Source organism: Argopecten irradians, chromosome 12, assembly GCF_041381155.1.
Source record: "Argopecten irradians isolate NY chromosome 12, Ai_NY, whole genome shotgun sequence".
NCBI lineage: Eukaryota > Metazoa > Mollusca > Bivalvia > Pectinida > Pectinidae > Argopecten > Argopecten irradians.
Window position 1 is genome coordinate 34,554,237 of NC_091145.1, and position 20,147 is coordinate 34,574,383.

The 20,147-nt window shown below is 35.9% G+C and overlaps 1 protein-coding gene across 1 annotated transcript; it reads left to right on the forward strand.

Moving 5' to 3' along the window:
* Positions 1-551: 551 nt before the first annotated feature.
* On the forward strand, positions 552-19,918 carry LOC138304729 (uncharacterized). Its single transcript, XM_069244975.1, has 20 exons — positions 552-1,057; positions 1,336-5,495; positions 6,157-6,360; positions 6,545-6,679; positions 7,038-7,310; positions 7,474-7,647; positions 7,925-8,129; positions 8,560-8,753; positions 8,990-9,091; positions 9,489-9,688; positions 9,973-10,119; positions 12,574-12,668; positions 13,016-13,302; positions 13,469-13,674; positions 13,948-14,103; positions 14,287-14,414; positions 14,645-14,907; positions 15,135-15,204; positions 16,650-16,846; positions 17,489-19,918. Exons 1-20 carry the CDS (start codon positions 627-629, stop codon positions 17,866-17,868), a joined length of 8,007 nt encoding a protein of 2,668 aa, XP_069101076.1. The 5' UTR covers positions 552-626; the 3' UTR covers positions 17,869-19,918.
* Positions 19,919-20,147: the final 229 nt, after the last annotated feature.

The window sequence follows — 20,147 nt, forward strand, 5'->3', positions numbered from 1 at the left end:
CTTCACAGCCATCAAGGATGTTGGCAGTTACATAACATGTAGGGGTCAATGTGGCTTTATCACGCGGGAAACCCCCCAAATGAAGCCTTGAACTATGAAGGCGTTTTCTACTGTAAATCCTTATGATGCTCCATTCATTATATCACAGTAACGTGTGTATAATCATTTTAGTCTAATTGAAACAAAAATAATATTATATAATTCATTTTACTTTTGGTGCATGCACAATCAGCACTTAATTCCATATAGAACATAGTGCCATACATATTTTTCTGAATGCAATTAATTATTTGAAACATTTTGATCTTGAATTAGAATAAGAAACTCAATTTTTTCAATGTTGGTAAAAGTAAGTAACATTTGTAACTGAACAAAATACTAGCTCGTCTACCCCTGTTTTTGATAGAGATAAAATGCCATCGGTCGGCGGTGGAGCATCTTTAACATGACGTTTTGTGAATATAAGATATTTTCGAACTGAGTTATACTTTTGACCATATTTCAATTTGTCTTTTTCAGATTTGCTTTTACTGTCCAGAGGTCAATTGCAAGGTCAAATACCGGGCAGCGCTGGACTATTTCCTGATGGTGCAAGACCTCTGAGACAAGGGGCTTCACCACCATTAATGAATAACAATGGTAACGTGAGGCCCAATAGAGACGATGAAGATGACGGTGATAGCGCCGGCGATGACTCCTTTAGAAATCCAATTCCAAAGAACAATTTACCTGCAAGTGCTCTCCCTGGTCGGAGACGGGGTGCCGTCAGGTCCAAGGGTGTGTGTAGGGACGGCTGGAAGTTAGCTGAAATGAACAATGTGCCTATTTGTATATATGTTAACCATAAGGAACTATCGTGGGACGACGCTAAAGATAGCTGTCGGCAGGACTTTGGGTTCCTTTTAAAAGCCGAAGCTCCTGTATATGTGGATTATAAAAGCATTGGAGAATATCTTCGTCGACAGGAGATAATAAACATATGGACAGGCTTACATGAGGAGGAAGGAACGTTAGTCTGGGACGAGCTGGCACCCCACAAAGTCAGGCCCTACAACGAGTAAGTAAATACAAAGTAGACATTATGGATATCTTAACTGAAAAATAAAAAATCAGTATATTAGTAACCATACTCTTCTTTCAATTTAAATCTTTAATTGATCAAAAAAAAATTGGATCGGCCAGCATACAAAGCATAAACGCCATGCACTACATCGTGCGTTGGTCAGTGATAGAACAATAAAAAAATTATATCGAAAATTAAATATCATAATATTGATAATACTGAAATTACTTGAGTTTATCGTAAATTCTTTCCCATTGACTTCTATCGAACAGTTTCATGGAGTCACGATTAAAGGATGACCGAATATGGGACTGGGATATCGATGACACGACCGATGATAACGACGTCTGTGGTGACCTTGACCTGAGTAAAGTTCAAGTACCGAACGAGGAGGAAATTTTCAGACGTCGACGTAAACGTAGAAATATCCAGGAATTAGAAAAAATCCGAAAGCGGCGAAATACAGATGAAAATCCTCATCCAGAAATGGCGTTTTCCCAACTGATGACTGAAAGTCTTACTCAGCGCCCAGAAACGATGTTCCAGAACACAGATAGTCCGCCTCAAAGGCCATTCAGACAATACGGTCACGACAGAATCACAGATAATCCACCAGCGAATTCGGAAAACTCAGAGACAAACAAGCCTTTCCAGGACCTTGCGTTTTTAAAGGATATCCAATCTCAGGAGGGAACACCGTCACCACCACCAGAGCAACAACAACAGCACAACCTGTACGGCCAAGCATCAGAATGGCACTCTACAACCGATGGTGATGGAGAAGCTGCCGGAAATCCAGTACTTTCTGAAGCGGGGCATGAAAAACAAGTTCACGTCACAAAAATAAGTAAACACGATAGCAATACAGAGCAACATCCTTTCGAAGGTATCAAACCGATGCCTGCCCCCGGTCATTGGAACACTGATTCGTCCTCTGTTGTACCGACATCAGGACCCCAGGATTCTGGTAAAAATTCAGAGGACATTACCCCTCCACCAAATGATGACGGGGATAATGATCCGATAGCACCCCCCACTCTTTCCTCTCGAATAAATACTATCAGCAACAACGAAATCGGCCAGGATATCCGGACGCTCAAAACTTTTGCTACACAGACGTCAAAATCAGACGATACTCAACCAATCCGCGATGTTGAGGTTGCACCTCCAACACCTGAAACTCAAGACGAAATTTTAAGAACGATTCCCGTGACCGAATCATCAATAGATCTTAAAGACCATAAACAAGATTTATCCGTTACACAGCCTTCAGAAAGAACTAAGAAGGGCCATGCCGATATCGAGGTGCAAACAGCTCCATCCATTCCATCATCATTGTCGGACGACATACCACAGTCCAAAATAGTCTCAAATACCATTGCGCCTACATTTTCCTTTATCCCGACTATACCAACATCAGATGATGTTACTCCTGTGAATAATGACGATGATGCTCCTACAACTAAGTCTGTATTTGATGATGTCACAACAAAAAGAACATTTCCCGTTACAGACCCCACTACGCCGATTACAGGTGCAACTCAGATAAGCATACCAGACTTGCCTGATATAAGTACTGCGCCTACTTCCAGACGAGCTCCAATTAGGAGTCCTCCAACTGTCAATGACAATGAAGATGATGACGGGAAGGATCAAGAACGAACCATGAGTAAAATAACAACGGTTGAACCTAGTTTTGATTTCACATCACAAGATCCATTCATCAACACACTGGGTATATTAGGACAGATACAGTCCAATTCCAACAAAACGGATTCGGCAAACACCACCTCGGTATCAAGTTCAGAGTACCTGAAAACTACTAAAGACGACACGGATGAGTCGACAGATGATGGCAGTTCTACAGACTCTGACAGCAAAGACAAAAAAGAATCAGAAGATTCAAATAGCAATAAGTCAAAGGGTGACGACGAAAACGTAAAAGTTGTCAGCGATGATAAAAGTCACCATTCAAATAGCACTGATGAGAACAATGATAACTATGACGAGTTATCGAACGGAGCCGAGAATGAGAGCTTGGAAAACGTTGAGAACACAACAATGATAGACAGCGGCAAACATAGAAATATTACTGATGACGAAGGCTCATACCGAGACAGCAACGAGAGTGACGGGAGCGGAACGGCATCCAACCTTACAAATGACGACAGTGGTGATGACAGTACAACCGTTGTAATGAAGCTCACAACAGCAAGCAGTGACGACAAAGATTCAGGAAACGATGACTCAGAAGACAGCGGATCAAACGATAGTGATGATAATGCGGATATCACTAATTCACAGATAACTGGCGACGAGAATGTCAATATGACCTTTCCCGAAGATCCCACAGCATACGACGAAAATGGAGGTGAACAACTCGAAAATGTGCCAGAAAATGACGAAGGGGGTGAAATCGTTGAGCCATCTGATATAAATGATTTCATTAACGACGAGTTATTAGATGCTATAAGCAATGACCCGAACAGCATTGAAGGTAATGACAGAGTTGGTAGTACAGAGTCGGATGGAAATGATGAGTCTACACAAAACGTTATCGGAATAGCGTCGACAACACTTTCTGGGACAGATGATAACAGCGACAATGATAGTGACGATAAAACATTAGTAGAAACAAACGAAGATACAAGCAAGGATGACCAACAAAACACGAAGGATGAATCAACTGATGACAAAAGCAATATAGAAAACGATGATACAGAAAGTGATCAAAAGAAAAGTGATAATCAGGGTTTAAGTGATGATGAAATGAATGACAGTACCACAGCTGCTGATAGTGGAAATAATGATGAAATGTTGAACGAAGGAACTGACGAAAACACTTCAAATAAGCAAAGTGACGACGATCGGTCGAGTGATGATAACACTGAAACTACTACTGCGGAAGATAAATCTATCGATGGAAACGACGAAATAGTTGATGATAACCAATCGGATGATAACATTACGAACGATGACACAAATTCTGATGATGTTTCGAAAAATGACGATGGATCAAATGATGACGTTTCGAGTGACAAAAGCATGAACAAAGAAGAAGATGATAATGATGTGTCAATCAGCAAAGGATTAAACAACACTACTATAGATGAGAGCGGCGATGAAGATGGTGATACCTTGAACAGTGTGCCAGAAAATAACAAAAATAAAGATGATAGTTTGAACGATGAAAGTGTCGATACTACCACAGACGAGAACAACGATGACACTGACGATGCTTCGAAAGATGACAATGTTGATAGTTCTGCAAATGATGACATTGAAGATACTGGCGATAATTTGGACGATAAAGGCGTTGATAGCAAGACGAGTGACAACAACAAAGATACTGACGATGTGTCTGAGGATGCAAATGATGATAGTACCGCAAAAGATGACAAAGGCGATACTGAAGACGTTTCGAATGATGCAAATGATGATGATGAAAATATTGATAGTACTGGCAGTGATGACAATGGCGACACTGACGATGCATCGAATGATGGAAATGTTGATGGTACCAATAATGATGACACTGTAGATGACGATATTCTAAAGAGTCTAGAGAGTCTTGAATCTGATGACAATGAACTGAATGACGACGTTTCAAACGACAAAAGTGTTGACGACGATAGTGAAGTACGTGAAGAAGTTTCTGATGAAGACGACATTGGTATCAAATTAAATGATGATATTGTGCCTGACGATGATGATGTAAGCAAAGGAAGTAAGATGAGTAAGAACTCGGATAGTGACGACGATGATTCTAACGACGAGAACGACGACAAAGTAGCGTCCATACCGATTGATTTGGAATTGATGGAAAGTATACAAGAGGCCGATGAGATGAGTATCGAAACATCGGACGACACAGATAAATCAAATGAAAACAGCGATGATTTAAACGACAATTTCGAACTAGAGGACAGCAATGATATTACTGATGATATGTCTGACGATGGCAATAGCGAAATATTCGATGATATCAATGAAATAGACAGTGTTGTTATTCCAACAGAATTAGTAGCAAGAATGCCGACGAAAGACGACCAAGAAGATGACGACAAAGTTGAACTACAGAGTGAAGAAAAGATCGATGACAGAGAAGACAGTGATAGCTTGTCTCCGCTCGGTGAGGATGTTTCTATAGGAGATATGATAACACTACGCACATTTCTGGTAGAGGACGAAGACGACGATTATGACCTTAGGAGTAGCTTTGCTGGCAGAGATAATAAACTAAGGATCCATCCTCACCTGGGTTCGGTTGAAGAAATTGAGGAATTCGTCCCTCCTGCTGACAAACGAGAACACATTGCACATTCGAATCGACAATACAGCCAAAAGAAAACACTCGGAATGAAGTTGTCTCAATGTCAGATCCGCAAGCCTTCCGTGTGCTATAGTCCACCCATCGTGCTAGAAGAAACAGGTAAGCGATGATGTTTTATTCATTTTATAGATTATCAAAGATATTCTTTGTTTGATTTGAACAAAAAATGATAGCGAGGCTATGGTATCTAAGTAAACGCAAAACTTATAATAATATATAGATAAGTATAATATATAAATGATTTAAATGTACACGATGAAACACATCAAAACTCCATATTATTTTCTGTGGAGAGATGAAAAGTATTTATTTGTACTACTCTCTAGCTATTTCATGAGTGAAATTCGCCCATTGCATATTATAAGGTTACCTGCCCTTGCTGGTATATATTAATTGTGACGTCATCAATTTCTGAGCGAAGATTACGTCGTATCCGTGAAAATGTGATATCACGCTCACAAAAACATGACGTAACAAGCAATATCTATTCACTTAAGAAGATAACTCTGAGATATAAAAACAGTAATAAACTATATAGATTATCTGTCTTGTAGATTTTTCCATTTTATTCGCTGGTAAGTTAGTTCGCGGAAATCAACTTAACAGCAAACTACAGCTTAATAAAATCACTCGAGAAAAAAACCCAGCTATACAGTGCATGAAGTCATATGATGAGGGTATGCTCGTTATATTTTACCTGTAATTTACCGTATAGATTCAGTATTATTATAATTATATGTTTCTAACATTTTCCAAACAGCATCTTCCTGTCCCCCGGGTTGGTATGGCCACATCTTCTCTAAGAAATGTTACAAAGTGATCGTCTCCAGGATGCCGTTCGCCGCTGCACAGGAACGCTGTCAGAACGAAGGAGGAAGGCTGGCGTCTATGGGCAACAGTAAATTCAATGCTGACTTGGTTTTAATGAGTATCCTGAAGTCACAAACAGAAGGCTTTGTTGTTGGTAAGTAACAGTGAGTTTGTTAATAAAACGGTTAATGTGAAGAAATTAAAGTAACATGGCGTTACGCAATTACTTCTGAATGTTAAAGAAAAATAATATTAATCAAATGAGATGTTCAAAATATTCTTGTGTGTTTTATCTCCGGAATCTTCTAAAAGTATTGCCATCCTTTAATAATTTACAGGTCCGACGAGCACCTTCTGGGTACAAAGGTTACCATCCAACGTGCAGTGTCGCGCTCTAACAGTGAATGGCTACATGGAGACATCATGTAACACTCCAGCAGAGGTCGTCTGTGAAAGAGACACTTTGATAAAAGGTAAATCATTAATTACAGGTAAAAATTGACAGGAAACTGTCAATTAAAGGTAAAACATGAAACCGTAATATCAAAGATCAGGGAATCACAGACACTGTTAGATTTAAATATATTGTGATTTTGAAGGTTGGCGATGTTTGGTAAAATGCTGGTTGAAGATTTAAGTTTCTAATTTAGCTTGTTGATATAATTACTACACTGATGACAATTTTATTTTAGATCCTTCCGCATTCTCATATTAATATTTTGGAAAAGGAAAACATTTTAATGCCGCTTTATAATAAAAAAGTAAAACATGTAAATCGATCTTCGTCCCTTAGTAAATCTTAGTAAAATTCCATTTTGTCTGAAAATACAGGCCAAGCCGTCGATGATGACAATGATGGTGACGACGATACAATAGACATAGATGATGACGACGACGAAATCCACGAAGCAGAACGAATTTATTTTTCATCTAAAACCGAAAATAGCGTATTGCAGTGTGGACTTACCAACAAGAATAAGGAGTTACCAACAATTTGGTTCAAAGATGGCAAAATAGTCGACATTAAACTGGAACGTAGATCTCCGAGCTTGGTATCGTTGCTAGGGGTGATGGGGAGACCACTGACTCCACTTCCTGAACCGGGTGAGTAATGCTTAAACATATTTCACTATTTATACATTTATCGGAATAAGTCTTAAATCTTAAATAACAAGTATAAACTATCAGTTTTAATAAAACTTATTTCTTTAACACCTAAGTATGTGATAATACAGTTATTTTATTTACCATACTTGTCTTCTTGCAGCGTTAACGACGTCTAATGCTCTGGAACTTGGCCCTATGTTCAGGAAAACGCTGGAGTATTCAAGCAGTCAGAAACTCAGTAATGAAATGTTCCAGGGCAAATACTGGTGTGAAGTGTGGGAGATGCATCCATTCAACCGGCGTCGCTCTAAGTCTTATTCAGTGAAATACACCGGTAATTATACGCATTATACTCGATTTTAACTTCTATATTTACGTTTTGAGTAAGTAACATAACAATGTCCTTATTAGTAACTATGATTTATAAAAACCTCGGAACATATTACAGAAGAAACGTATATATCAAGCAGCAAGAATCATAGCACTACTGAAAATAATATGCAATATTTAACTCAATATTCTCTTTGCTAAAACTAATTTTGTAGGAGTATTTCTTAGATGATGATGATGGTGATGATGATGATGATGATGATGATGATGATGATTTTCAGATGTTATAACTTTCCGTGGGACTATTGACATGCCAGACATGTCACATAAAGGGGTTATACTCCACAATATGATCAACCAACAGAATGATAAACTCTCCAACATCTTAAAAGACATCAACTACATCCACGATAAGATCCTACCCGTCCTACGGCAGAACATCCCCACAGTACAGAGCGTCTCGACGTATGGAAGCAAAATAGAAGAGTATGTGTTTTGACCAAATTTATATTGCTTTGCCTTATGCAAATGTTCTATTAACACTGATCGATACATTATGTTATCGTATATTCATATACAACGTGAGTTTATTTGCATTCCAATTAAACTACCGTCGACTCGTGTACATACAAAAATATATAAAAAAAAATGAAGTGTTACGTCTGATAGTAATACTATGCACTCAATTAGTAGACTCTTAAATGATACATTATTTCAAACAAACATTTTTAAATTCAATTCAAAAAATATTTTTGTGTAACAAAAGAATAGCTTTCGATTTTTTTCATCAAATTTATTGAAATTATTGGAATGAATAATAAGTCATAATAATAAGTGTATTTGCTAAATAAAGTTTCGTTGTTTGACCTCTGATATGCGAGGTAATTAATGTATGAAAATTTACCATTTTTTTTAGTGCGGAGCCGTTACAGCTTGGCTACTACACATTCCTGAAGACTACTGACAACTACACCATGGCGGATGAGAACATGGCGTACTTGGTTTTACGTAAGGAGTTACGAGAAGTCATGAAGAACACACAAATGCTGCTGACCCTACCTGGGAAGACACCTATTCACATTGTCCGATCGATCGACTTCACCAGTACAGGTAGGTCAAAGGTCATTTACAGGTGAGCTGTTATAATAACAAAACAATGCTGATATATTTAGTTGTATCAAAATGAGCTATAGACACGATTTGGCCTGAAATAAAATTATGGAAGCTAATATATTCTTGACCACTAGAAAGGGAACGACAGATGTAGTATAATACATATCTGATAAACAATTTCACAAAATTCCTCGAAAAGCGCTTTCAATACATTATGGACATTTATATTTCAGTCGCCTGTCCGTTAGATCATCTCAAGGACGAAGTGACAGGTCTCGTAGCAACCTTCCCTCGGTCTTCCATTGATACCCAAGTCAACAGTATCGAAATGTGTGGTAAGTATTCATAGGTCTGTACGGAACCTACTGAGTATATCATTCCAATGGATCAAAAAGATTGTAACTTTCACACATGCTAAAGTCTCAAGTCAAAATTCTTACGGGCATTTTCTGTAAAAAAAATCCACTGCATACATTTGCTTTATTACACTTTAAGTTTTATTGGTCTTAAATATGCCACGTGGTTAAGCTCTCGATGTCGGATTTCTTGGAATTGTGGCTTAATCAGCAAGTACTTGTCATACATTGGTATGGCAGGTGTCGTGTGAATACCCTCTAACTTTTGAAACACCTGTTTATTCTTTTTATGATTTTCGGTAATTAGTTTGGATTCGGTTATGTCGTTATGCAGATATTTGTTATTTTTCAAACGTTGAATGTCCTTGACCTTCAGAGGGCTCTGTGGCGGGACGAGCTTCCTGTAAAGGAGATTACGATACGGGGGCCTATTGGACAGACATCTCAGTCACCAAAACCTGTAACAACGAGAGTAATACCCAATCAGAGGAGCCGGAGGAGGAGGACGACGAAGACGAGGAGGAAGGAATATTTGAGAAAATGACAGTAGAGGATAGACTGAGAGAACTTGCAGAGGTGAAAATATACACTTATAATTATTTTCGAAAATCATTGTTTATTACTGTGTCCATATGTAAGTGATAATGCCTAAACATAAATGACTAAGCATTGTCATTTTGGAGGAATTGATAAATTTCCATTGCTAAAACATAGTATGGCGGACATTTTAGAAGATAGCCTTCCATAGCTAAAATATATATGATACTCATGTTAGAAGATAGACTTTCATAGTAATTATCTTTTTATAATTAAAATGTTAATTTAAAAGGTTATTTACATTATGAATCTTACTTAAACAGATGGATATGGAGGATGATAATGTGGAGGGAATCATGGAGGAGACAGCTAGCATTGTCGAGAAGGTGGAGGAGATGACAGCTCTGGATGTAGACTACATCGCGGATATCATGGACAAAACGGTCAAGGTCCATAAGATTACCAAAGAGGTAAGCATAATGGACAAAACGGTCAAGGTCCATAAGATCACCAAATAGTTAAGCATAATGGACAGAACGGTCAAGGTCCATAAGATTACCAAAGAGGTAAGCATAATGGACAAAACGGCCAAGGTTCATTAAATTACCAAAAGAGGTAAGCATAATGGAAAAAAACGGTCAAGGTCCATAGGATTACCCATGAGGTAAGCCTAATGGATAGAACGGTCAATATTTTTAGATTACCCATGAGGCAAGCTTAATGGATAGAACGGTCAATATTTTTAGATTACCCATGAGATAAGCTTAATGGACAAAACGGTCAAAAGGTTCATAAGATATTCAAACATATTAAAAATATACCATGATTGGCAGTCAATGATGCGGTTTTTATAGCAACCAAAGATACCATAGACTGTCCAAAGAAATATCCGACACTCAAATTCGATATTTACATTTCCATTCACAAATAAGATCTCATTTTACCGTTTCCGTTTTTTCTGAAAAAGTACTTTTTCAACGAAGCGTGTTTCACCAGGAATTCTTCCATGTATCATATATATGTAAGTCTAGTTCAGAGTTTAATATATTGTGTGAGGAAGGTCCATGTGGCATCTATCTGTAAGTCTAGTTCATACTTTACAATAAGTCTAGTTCATACTTTACAATAAGTCTAGTTCATACTTTACAATAAGTCTAGTTCATACTTTACTATATGTCTAGTTCATACTTATCTATAAGGCTAGTTCATACTTTACTATAAGTCTAGGTCATACTTTACTATAAGTCTAGTTCATACTTTACAGTAAGTCTAGTTCATACTTTACTATAAGTCTAGGTCATACTTTACTATAAGTCTAGTTCATACTTTACTATAAGTCTAGTTCATACTTTACTATAAGTCTAGTTCATACTTATCTATAAGTCTAGTTCATACTTTACTATAAGTCTAGTTCATACTTATCTATAAGTCTAGTTCATACTTTACTATAAGTCTAGTTCATACTTATCTATAAGTCTAGTTCATACTTTACTATAAGTCTAGTTCATACTTATCTATAAGTCTAGGTCATACTTTACTATAAGTCTAGGTCATACTTTACTATAAGTCTAGGTTCATACTTTACTATAAGTCTAGGTCATACTTATCTATAAGTCTAGGTCATACTTTACTATAAGTCTAGTCATACTTTACTATAAGTTAGTCATACTTATAAGTCTAGTTCATACTTTACTATAAGTCTAGGTCTCTTTACTATAAGTCTAGGTCATACTTTACTATAAGTCTAGTTCATACTTTACTATAAGTCTAGTTCATACTTTACTATAAGTCTAGTTCATACTTTACTATAAGTCTAGGTCATACTTTACTATAAGTCTAGGTCATACTTTACTATAAGTCTAGTTCATACCTTGCAATATGATATCAGGGAGGTCCGTGTAATTATGACACTTATTAGTATCCAGTACAGTGATCAATCATTCAGTTCACTGAACCGTACAGTAACACTAGTGATGCATAACACCAAACAATGTTTGACCTACTTTATCCACAGTTCGCCTAAAGGGATAATATATTTTTTTCTAATTCGATATTATAGTCATGAACAGTTTAAATATAGTTAATGAAATTGTAACGAAATATTCAAATAAATATCACAACACTATAACTAGTATCACATTGTTATTTTTATAATTCCCTACCAACTGATTTGTACTAAAGAAAATCTATAAATCGTAGAACTCATTTGATAATAGGCCAAAAGAATCCGTGCAATCGTAAATGATATTTACATCATTTCGATTTGAGCAAAGAAAACCCAATATGCATTAGAATTAGATATAGGTATATGTTTAGTATAATATATTCTCGGTTAGGACATACTGGACATTCCCGCGATGGTATATGTAGGTAATGGTACTGTACCACAATAAAAAGACATTCATTTCATATGAGATTTTATGAAACGAGTCTCTAAGAAGTTCTTATTTTGGCGAGCAAAAATTAAAACTTCGAGACGAGTTTCATAAAATTTCATATTAAAAGATACTTTTTATCACATAACAACAAATACATACATAACAAAAAAATTTCAATGTATTCCGAAAATCCAGTAGCCACTATTTTGTCCCGCCGTCCTCTTAAAGCTGACGTCGCGTCATTTTACCTAACGTCATTTTATTGTTTCTGTCTGCCGTCACAATGAATTTTCCAGCCAATGAATATCGCTCCAGGTCATATTACACTAGTGACATACGCAAAAATATTCCTCGGGCGAAATCACTGGATACCAGGCGGATTATCGTACGCATATAATGTAACCATATGTACAACACCTTCCTGACATGATCCTAGTTTAATCTTGAATTACTACGACGAACACGCTCGATATGTTGTCCTTCCAATTATGGGAATGATTACTAGAGATAAATTAAACATGTGAATATTGTTCCATTTTGTTACAGGTCGGTATGAATGTTCTGAAGACGATGGACAAAGTTATGAGTATCGACGAAGATGAGATCGAAAAGGCTAATGAAGTTTCACACGCAAGTCAAAGGTAATGGTGCTTCAAATAGCTCGTAGAAATAAATACAGTATAACCTGCTATGAAGGACAACTATACATAAAGAACAGACTTTACAACTCATGCCATGCAATTTACTTTACAATTGACATCTGTATAAAGCACACCTTATATAAAGGACAGACTCAACACCTTTACTTCATGCAATTTACTATCCAATTGACCTCCATATAAAGGACATCTGTCTAAAAAGGACACCATTGTTATGCCCCTTTGGTGTCCTTTTTAGACATGTTTGACTGTTTTAAAATAGATCAAAGCCAATGCAACGCATCGCATTTATTCCTTTGATTGAAATGTTGCTTTGCATCCTTTTACAGAATCCTGAAAAGTTTCGAGAAGGTCGCAGAGAACATCTACCTAGAAGACGACGGTAAACTTCGTATTGTGAAGCCTAACGTTGCCCTGGAAGTGTGGAATCTGAACCAAATGAAGAGACCCATCATAGGACTGGCAGCCCGCCAAGGCAAGGCAGGCAGGTTAGAGGAGGTGTTTAATGAAGATAGAATCTTTACACTCTACAACCAGTCCGAACTCTATGGAGACATCGACGCCGCCATTGAGTTGCCCTCTGACCTCATCGCCTCAGAAATGATTGATGGAAAAGGTAAATATGATTTATCTTTCTGAGTGAAACCAATATATATTTTCATGTTCTTAACATGCAAATAAATGCTTTGACGTAAATCATTTTTTAAATCAAACCTTACAGATTAGTATGTTAGTATTACAAATTTTAGCATTCATTTCACATTATCCTTTATATTTTCTAGGCGTCAAAGACGATACCCGACTGTACATGATGGTATACCGAGATGGCAGGCTGTTCCAGGGGAATTCCAAAGGACGAGACAAGATCGATGTGACCAGGGACCTCCGACTTGGTGTTCTAAACAGCTACATCATATCCGCTAGTATCAGTGGACGGCAGATCAAAGGACTGAAACAGAAGGTCAAAACGGTCTTCAAACCGCTACAGGTAATGGTATTGTACCTCAAGGCTTTAACTTATATATAGACATGCTCCATAATCAGTCTTAAAAATGTTCATACATTTCTTGCAACATCCTTAACTAGACTTTAACTCAACTTAAAATTCGATTCTTGTATACACATTATATATTCAGACTACAGTACATAATTAGCAAAAGCATAAAATTGATTGCTTATCCCGACTTAAATACGACTTTAAATCCGACTATGCTACATACACATTTTACAATTTTCTGTAAATATTTTTATTCTCATATAGTCGCCTGCCAACGATGAGAGGAAATGTGCGTTCTGGGACTTTGAGCTGAACAACAAACTCGGCGGTTGGTCAACGGCGGGTTGTGTGTATAATGGTCAAGCAAATGGACGTGATATTTGTTTGTGTGACCATCTTACCAACTTTGCTGTTTTAATTGTAAGTGGAACTATTGTATACAAATTAGTTTGCTTTTAAATGCAGACGAATTAATACATTATTTAAATTTCATTATTGAAGTTTCTGTATCAGAAGTCATTGTGTAATGAAATAAATATATTCACACTCTAAATAAACAGCAATGTATTTTCTCATAACACGATTTATATATTGCCTTTGTAGGATTTCTATGGACAGGCCGAACCTGTGGATCCAGATCATGACTTCTCTCTCAGTATTATCTCCCTGATTGGACTCAGTTTGTCTATTCTAGGACTCTCTCTTACCATCATATCTTATGTTTTCTTTCGGTAATTTATTTTTAGTTTATCATTTTAATTTAAATGTATAAATCTTATAACGCCTAATAGAAGATTATATCTTATCTTTAAGAATAACAAATATGTTTAAAAGACCATAAGAACAGTTAATAAATATGTTAGACATTTGAAAATTATTTTTCTCATAAAATACAAAATATTTTTTCTCATTCCTTATTAACGAATGTTTATTTATTAACATTTTTTGATTTGGTTAACAGTAAACTCCGACAAGGCCGCGCCCAGCAGACTTTGTTCAACCTTGCCCTTGCGATGCTGTGCTCGTGGGTAGTATTCCTCACCGGTATTAGACAAACACATAATTTCATCGGCTGTATTATCGTTGCTGTCCTCCTCCACTATTTTATCCTCTCGTCGTTTATGTGGATGTTGATGGAAGCGTTCCTTCAATACTTGACCTTTGTCAAGGTTCTGGGTACATATGTTACCCGATATACTCTGAAGACTGTCGTTATCGCTTGGGGTACGTTTATGTTCATTTCTATAAATCTACAAAAACAGAAACAGTTCAAAAACACATCTAACTCAAACTTTGCGTAACGTAATCAAAAGAGAATTGACATTGTATTGCTTAGTCTTATCAACGTCATGAACATCATCAAAACGTTTGAAATCATTTGAAATGGTGCAATTGTTCGCAACCATATTTGTCCAAACTTTGTATATGATATGCACGAAATTTTGTTACAGGACTACCTTTAATACCTATTATCGTTGTGTTGAGCCTTGACCCCAACCTCTACCGAGGAGGTGACCGATAGTACGTATTCTATAGTGTCGGTACTAGAGGTGGCAGACAGTATTATCTTATGTATCTTATAGTATGTCAAGTACTGGTACTAGAGGTGACGGTCTATGGATGATGGGCGTAATCTGCATGATGTTTACTACATATGGACATAAGAGATGACGGATTAGGGTGGTGGACTTATTTACATAGCTGACGATATCTCGACAATTCACGTGCATGTTAAATGACAATAGGACAATAGTTTATAACTGCTTCTTTTCGTCCTAGTTTGAATACCGAACTTACGGACTAAGGTTGATATTTCATGTTTCAGAAGCAGCATCTTGCGTTGGAAGGGAATTACATTTATCCCATAACTATGCATGTTTCACAATGGAAATCCCATGTGATAAATTCCATAGCAGTTGGTCATCGTGTATGTTTACAAACTCAAGTGTACTGTGTAAACACCTACGGCGCCTATGATTGGTCAACTTCAAGATCTGTTGATTCTGATTGGCTCTCAACTTCGGGCTACTTTTCACAGCACATTTTCTGTTAAATATCATTGTATTTACTGATTAACAGGTGGTTGCTTATTCAATATATTAAACAATAGAATATTGGCTCTCTATTTAGGCACTATATTTTATGGCGGAAAGATATCACTACACATTGTATGGTCGTAAGTTTCCTTGAATGAAGACGAAGAAATGGTCACCACGGGATAAATATAGAGTTAAAGTTATGGGATAAATAATTAGTTCCCCAACGCGTGACTGTTGCTTATCATGTTTATTTAAACTCTCGTTAGTTAATTTTCAAATTTTTTAAAGACACTCGCTAAAGCTCATGACTTTTCAAAATTTGAAAATTAACTAACGAGAGTTTGATAAAAATGATAAACAACAGTCACTTGTTGAGGAACCTATCGCGATCTTGTCATATGAGTAGTACATTTCGAAAAAACATCTGATTTACTTAATCACGAAATCCTTAAACTTCCGACGAAGAATGTAATATCACTGTTGCCATAGATCAAGTGAAATGACAATATGAATAGTCAATAAAAAGGGTTCTGGATTACATACCAGTGATTGATCGCATGGGTGATGGATGGCAAAAAGGTAGAAAAAACAGTGTACAATAAGTTTTATATTGATTATTGCTTCACATTAATTTAATGAGAGAACGTGGTGGAGGAGAATTATGCTAATAATACCAAATTCAATTTCAACAGCGGAATATAACAATTTTGAGTAATGAACTGTAAGTTAACAAAACAAACTTTGTGTATAAATATAGGTTCTTCTTTTTTCAACAAAAAAAAACTTTGATTGTGTAATATAAAGAAATAATCGACTTACTAGTACGTAGTAATTTTTTACTTTATTTTGATTAAAACTTTATTTTAAAATGGACATAAATAACGATAATGAAATTGCAATCTTCACTTGACTGGCTTTTTGTTCCAGTTGCTGGATGTCCCTAGAGGCTTTCTACTACGCCTTCGCCCTCCCTATAGGACTTATCATCCTGTGTAACCTTGTCGTTTTCATACTCACCGTCACCAGTATATGTCGGCGACCCACTGGACTACGTAGCAACCAATCAAAACAGAAGATCGCCATCACCAACCTACAGGCGGCTATCACTAGCTTTGTACTACTGGGTGGGTATTATAGGCCAGTCGTGTGGACAAACCTAAAATGTTTAATTTACCTAAATGTTTAATTTTCATACGTTTATAACAGTATCAATGAAGAGTTAACAAATTCATAATCGAGACAGTGTTCATGGGTACGCATGTCTAAGTCCATATTAATTTGAAAACATTAACTGCTTGATATGAGGACATATTTATGAAGGAAGGGAAGTTTAGTTACAGTGATATCATAACTATGTCTTTAACTTAACTTTTTTTATAATTCAATATATATGCACCAATTGTAGACTGCACTGTAAAATATAAACACAAAATTAAAAACTCAAATTAAGGAACGTATTATCAAGGATTTACATTCATATGTAAGTAATTATATTGAAAGTTGTTGTAAGGAAGAAAGAGAGGTAAAATATCATATCGAAATATAGAAATCAGTAAGAGAGGCCTTCTGTTGAAGGGACACTGTATTATATTCAACATGTAATATTGAATTAAAAAAAATGTTTTAAAAATCTTAAAAAAGGAAGGGAATGGAAGTAACTCTCAGTTTTAATTTTTTTTTCAATGTGCTGAACTTGGATAAAATGTATTACCTGATACCTGTATATATATATTTCAATTCTAACAACATTTTATTTCCTTTACCAGGTCTGACATGGCTACTGGGTTACCTTGCGATAGCAGACGCACGTGTTGTCTTCCAGTATGCCTTTACCATACTTAACTCCTTGCAGGGATTCTTTATTTTCGTTCTGTTTGTTGCCCGGAAAAAACAGGTGCGCGACCAATGGCTTATCGTATGTTGTTGCAAGGATCCAAAGATGGAAAAGGCTATGAGGTCTCTCTCAGCCTCAGCCTCGATACCGAGTACGTGCAGCGGAAGGAGCTCCGGCAGTTACGGTGGAAGGAGTGAAAGGTCCGACTCTACGCGAACGACAAGTAGTTTCGTCAATAATGATTATGAAACGATATATACAGTTCCGTATTCGAAGCATTCACGCGAGTCCCTGTATTACAGAAAAGTATGAAAATAAATATTGAACCATTTGAAGCAGTAATGTAGATATGTGTGTGAATTTTCACATGCCAATAGGTCAGTTTTGGGATTGCTCATACTCTTTTAAAAAATGATTAAATCAAGAACTATTTTGAATGAACAAATAATATCATGGAAAGCATGTGACAAGGTGCAGAAATAAAACAACGACATTGGTGCCAATCGTGGACTTTTGTGCCAACTATGTCAGAAGTATTTCTACAGACTACCTTTGCATAATTGCTTTGTTTTCATCGCTTATACCTCCAATAGACAGTTAACAGATAGGGAAAACCATTGAATTGTATATATGGAAAGACAATGAGGCACATGTGAGCAGTTATTATAAACCAGTTAACATTAACTAAAATTAATGCCTTAGCCTGCATAATGTATCTCTCATCGCCCTATCTCATTAATGATGATATAAAACATTCATAGTTACAATATATTTAAGGTGACCCGGTACAAAAAACGTCTCGTAGCATACTTGTTTGTGAAATGTCTCGTTTAACTTACCTAAGCTACTGCAGTTTATTTTGTTATTATAAACATCCAGTAGTGTTATTTATTAATGTTAATATATGATGAAGTTGTTGACTATAATTTTATAAAATATGGTACCATTTTAGTATTTAGTATAATTTCTTGTAAAATAGCACTTTGTGCAATAATTTCATAATGTATGTGATAAAACTCATTGTTAAAGTTGTCTTTTAGTAGTAAACATTGTATATTATACTCGCCGATATTGCTTGTATCACAGAAAGGAAGAAGGGAAATATTTGTAAGCAATCTCACTAGCTGGTCCCCATAGTCTACTTTCGTTTTTAATGTTGTGCTTATATTTGTCTCGCCTTTTCTGTTCAAAGACCGTGTTGTCACTTAAAATTATTTTTCGAATATGTTACTATGTCAATAATATGCTCATTATCTATCAAACTTAAAGCTGTTTTTGGTTTAAGCAATACGTAAAATGACAAATTTGAAGATGATGACATTTTATCATTTTACGTACAGTTCACTCATGTTTTTTTCTCATTTTGGTGTACAATTCTTACATTAACGATCATAATAACGGGGTCGGAAATAATGTTCCTTTGCCAATTAAAACAATTACGGTATACCAAGTTTATACGATGTTTGCACCGTTATTTTTTTTTTTTTAAACCCATACATATCTAAATGTTTCAAGATTATTGAATAACTATAATCGTTGTTAGTGGAGAGATGAGACGAGAATTTGAAGTGCTAATCTATCTAATCCTTTTGTTTTGTATTATGATAATGTAACAAGAGACAGCTATACCCCAGCACACAAGCTAATATTGATAACTTATTTGACCACTGTCATCATTATCATAACAATGTCTCAAAATACTTTCGGAAGAAAGACTGATGTACTTAAAGTCTACACATAGGTATGTAATGGTGTGTGTATTTAAACTTAACTGAAAGTGTTATTACAGTAAAAAAAACTTTAAAGTGACCTTATGTGAATATTTACCTATATAAAAAGAGTTTGATATTCGTATGTACGAAACAGTAAATCATTGCCAACATGTTTTTTATGACTGAATTTGAGTCATATGACTCATCAGTAGACATACACATACATCATAACATTCAAACATAAGCGTAAACAGTACTATTCGGAGTTTTTAATTGGGTAATAAAGATTATTTGCGTTACCTTCTTTGAGATATTTTGCTAAATTCTTTAATTCTTTTACATTATTTTTACATTACGAGTTTTCTTTAACATATTATCAAAAAGTTGAAATAACATTGGGCATTACTTTAAGTAATGGTTTTGTCTTAGTAATATTATATATGATAATATTCTAGTGTTACGGATTAATGATTGTCTAATAAAGTCAATAAGGAGATAAACAATATAATACCTACATGTATCACCATGTACACTAATGATTATCGTTAATGCGAGCTTAATTGTTTTCAGTCACACTCCGATTGTCGATGGTAATGTCTTAATTTCAATGTGTTCATTTGTATCTTCATGTAATAAACAATTCCATCCAATATGCCGTGTTTGTTATTTTCGTTACTGTAAAGCACTTGATATTTCCCATAGTTTCCACGAGACTTTAATTAAAAGGTTTCTCTAATAATTGTATAAAACGTATTTACGAAATGTAAATATATTTAAATTTGTTTATTTGTTTGTTTGATTGATTAACGTCCTATTAACAGCTATGGTCATGTAAGGACGGCCTCCCATTTATGTGGTATGTTGCATGTATGTTGTGCG